The sequence below is a fragment of the Penaeus vannamei genome, chromosome 24, assembly GCF_042767895.1.
Source record: "Penaeus vannamei isolate JL-2024 chromosome 24, ASM4276789v1, whole genome shotgun sequence".
Taxonomy (NCBI): domain Eukaryota; kingdom Metazoa; phylum Arthropoda; class Malacostraca; order Decapoda; family Penaeidae; genus Penaeus; species Penaeus vannamei.
In genome coordinates this window covers 16,753,056-16,755,418 of record NC_091572.1, presented here as the reverse complement: position 1 = coordinate 16,755,418, position 2,363 = coordinate 16,753,056, and the positions used below count along the sequence as shown (strand labels likewise).

The 2,363-nt window shown below is 48.9% G+C and overlaps 2 protein-coding genes across 3 annotated transcripts in view; both read right to left on the bottom strand.

Moving 5' to 3' along the window:
- The window catches only part of LOC138866138 (uncharacterized), a 2,072-nt gene extending 820 nt beyond the window's left edge, over positions 1-1,252 (bottom strand). The window contains exons 1-3 of the mRNA XM_070138054.1: positions 652-1,252; positions 324-557; positions 1-119 (exon numbers count right to left, since the gene is read on the bottom strand). The exon at positions 1-119 is cut by the window's left edge and continues 22 nt beyond it. Coding sequence (XP_069994155.1) covers positions 1-119; positions 324-557; positions 652-1,252 — 954 coding nt within the window. The remainder of the gene's footprint in view (positions 120-323; positions 558-651) is intronic.
- Positions 1-2,119, bottom strand: part of Akt (Akt kinase) — a 187,338-nt gene extending 185,219 nt beyond the window's left edge. For both annotated transcript variants that reach the window (XM_070138427.1, XM_070138426.1), the window contains exon 1: positions 2,017-2,119. The gene's annotated coding sequence lies outside the window, so the exon portion shown is untranslated. The remainder of the gene's footprint in view (positions 1-2,016) is intronic.
- Positions 2,120-2,363: the final 244 nt, after the last annotated feature.

The following is a 2,363-nucleotide window of genomic DNA, read 5'->3' as shown; positions in this document are numbered from 1 at the left end:
GAGCGCAAGGATACTGTCCATTGTGGACTTACCAGGAGTGAATGCAGATTGCTCTGGCCTCTGATGCCTCAGTAGGTGGTCTCTAATACGTCTCAGAAGGATGTGGGCTAGAACCTTGCCTGGCATACTGAGCAGTGTGATGCTTCGGTGATTGATGCAGTCCCATCAGTCCCTCTTCCCCTTCCAGAGAGGGATGACTACACCCCTCAACAGGTCAGGAGGAACGGTACCGGACTGCCAGACGGCAGCTAGGACAGCATGCAACCCCCGCTCCATAGGTTCACCACCAGCCTTTAACAATTCAGCTGGGATGCCATAAATACCTGCTGCTTTACCACTCTTCAGCTTGGAAATCGCCCTCCTAACTTCAGTTAGGGAGGGTGGGTCTGGCAGCGGCATTACGGCGCTACCCGCATCTAAGTTAACTGATGGTGGGTCAACCAGGTGCAACTGCTCAAAATACTCAGCCCAATGTTCCCGCACCGCAACAGGATCTGAGACGATCTGGTCACCTTCTAAGCGAACTTCAGAGGGCATGGAATTAAGCTTTCTCAGGGCTTGGTATGCAGGACGAAGGTCATTTACTAAGAAATGGCCTTTGACCCCCTCAGCAAGTCTCCTAATGAACTTCCTTGTCTCTTCTAAACAAACAGCGAGTTCTGCGCACCTGAGAACGGTGCAAATCCTGATCCCCTGCTAGACGAGCTGCACAGCAAGCATCTGTGGCTTCCAGTGTCTCCTGAGAGATTAAATTCTGTCTTGCCCTCGGGCATTCTCCAATTGATTCTTGGGCTGCATTAAACGTTTTGCGCTTGAAGGTGTCCCACAGAAGTACAGGGTCCGTCAGATTGTCGAGCGCTGTGAAGCAATCAGATATTGTCTCAGCAAACCCCCGAGCACACTCCCTCTCCTTCAGCCTGTCCAAATGAAACACCCTATGCTGGTCATTGGTCTGCTGGGGAGTTTTAAAGTGAACCTGAAAGGTAGCCACAACCAATCTATGGTCAGTACCACAGAACTCAGCACTCCTAAACACCTTGTAGTTCTGGAGGATCCTCCGAGTGCTAACGAGAATGTGATCGATCTTTTTGGCTGCATTACCCGCATCTCTGTACCATGTCCAACGATGTGGGTCTGGACACTGGTACCAGAAGCCAGAAATCCTCAATTTCTGTGATCTTGCAAAATCCAGGAAAAAGAGGGAATTCTCGCTGCCAGTATTAATTCCCGAACCATGAAGGCCGACAGACATCTCATAGCCAGCTCAATCACAACCAGATACCGCACTGAAGTCACCCAGAACAATACGAATATCTCGATGGGGACAACTGTCTGCCACAGATGCAAGTTTGGCGTAGAACATCTTTTACACATCATGTTTACAAACATCGGTAGGAGCGTACACAGCAATAGGAGACATGATGCCAAATGACAGCTTCAGTCTCATTACCATTATACACTCATCGACTGGAGTGACCTCTACCACCGAGGGCTGGAGCCTACTGGAGATAGCCATGGCTACACCCTGAAGATGATGACCAGCGCTGCAGCCTGACCAGTAATAGGTGTAGCCACCTACACTGATCATGCCGCTGCCAGGTCTTCTCACTTCCGAGAGAGCAGCCACCCCAACTCTCTGCCTCCCCAGTTCCCTCGATAGTATGGGCAATGATCATCCCGACACAAAGAGCGGATGTTCCAAGCCCCCACCCTGACTTCCCCCCTGAGGTTAACCTTCGGGCAATCACTCCAAGTAGGCGCCACCTCTGTCACCCCCGCCGACGCTGCCCCACATAAAAGGCGGCAGGCTGCGGGACCCATCCTCCACCTGTGGGGTTCCCTAGGGCTTTGCCCCACAAGCATATCAGATTGGCGGCTGCCAGAACGCAGGCGGGACGAAGAGCTCCCGTTCCCATCCTGCTGAGGCGCAGGATGGGAACTTAGCTTAATAAAGCTAAAGATAAGCTTTATTAAGTAGCTAAAATCTGATCTTTAAAAATGGAGCTTTTCAAATACCTGTGTTGTAATCAATCTTAGTGGTTGTCAGGTACACTGTTTACCCTGGAAATAAGAGAGAAACATAAGAAGTTACTAAGAAGTTGCAGCCTTAGTGGATAAGGCTCCCCTTTTCTTCCTAGCCATTCGGGAACCTCCTCCTTTCATTTGAAAAATTGTAATATGGACCATTTACTTCAACCAGACCCTCTATCAGTCATTAACCCTATATCATCAAGTATAAAAAATTGCCATGCACATTTTCATTGGCTTTCATTAAGCTAAAGTAAATATAAAACCTTCTATGTCAAACTTGAAGAATTTCTCTAGTTTCCCTCTTTAAAATAAGATCTATTGGATACTGAGTG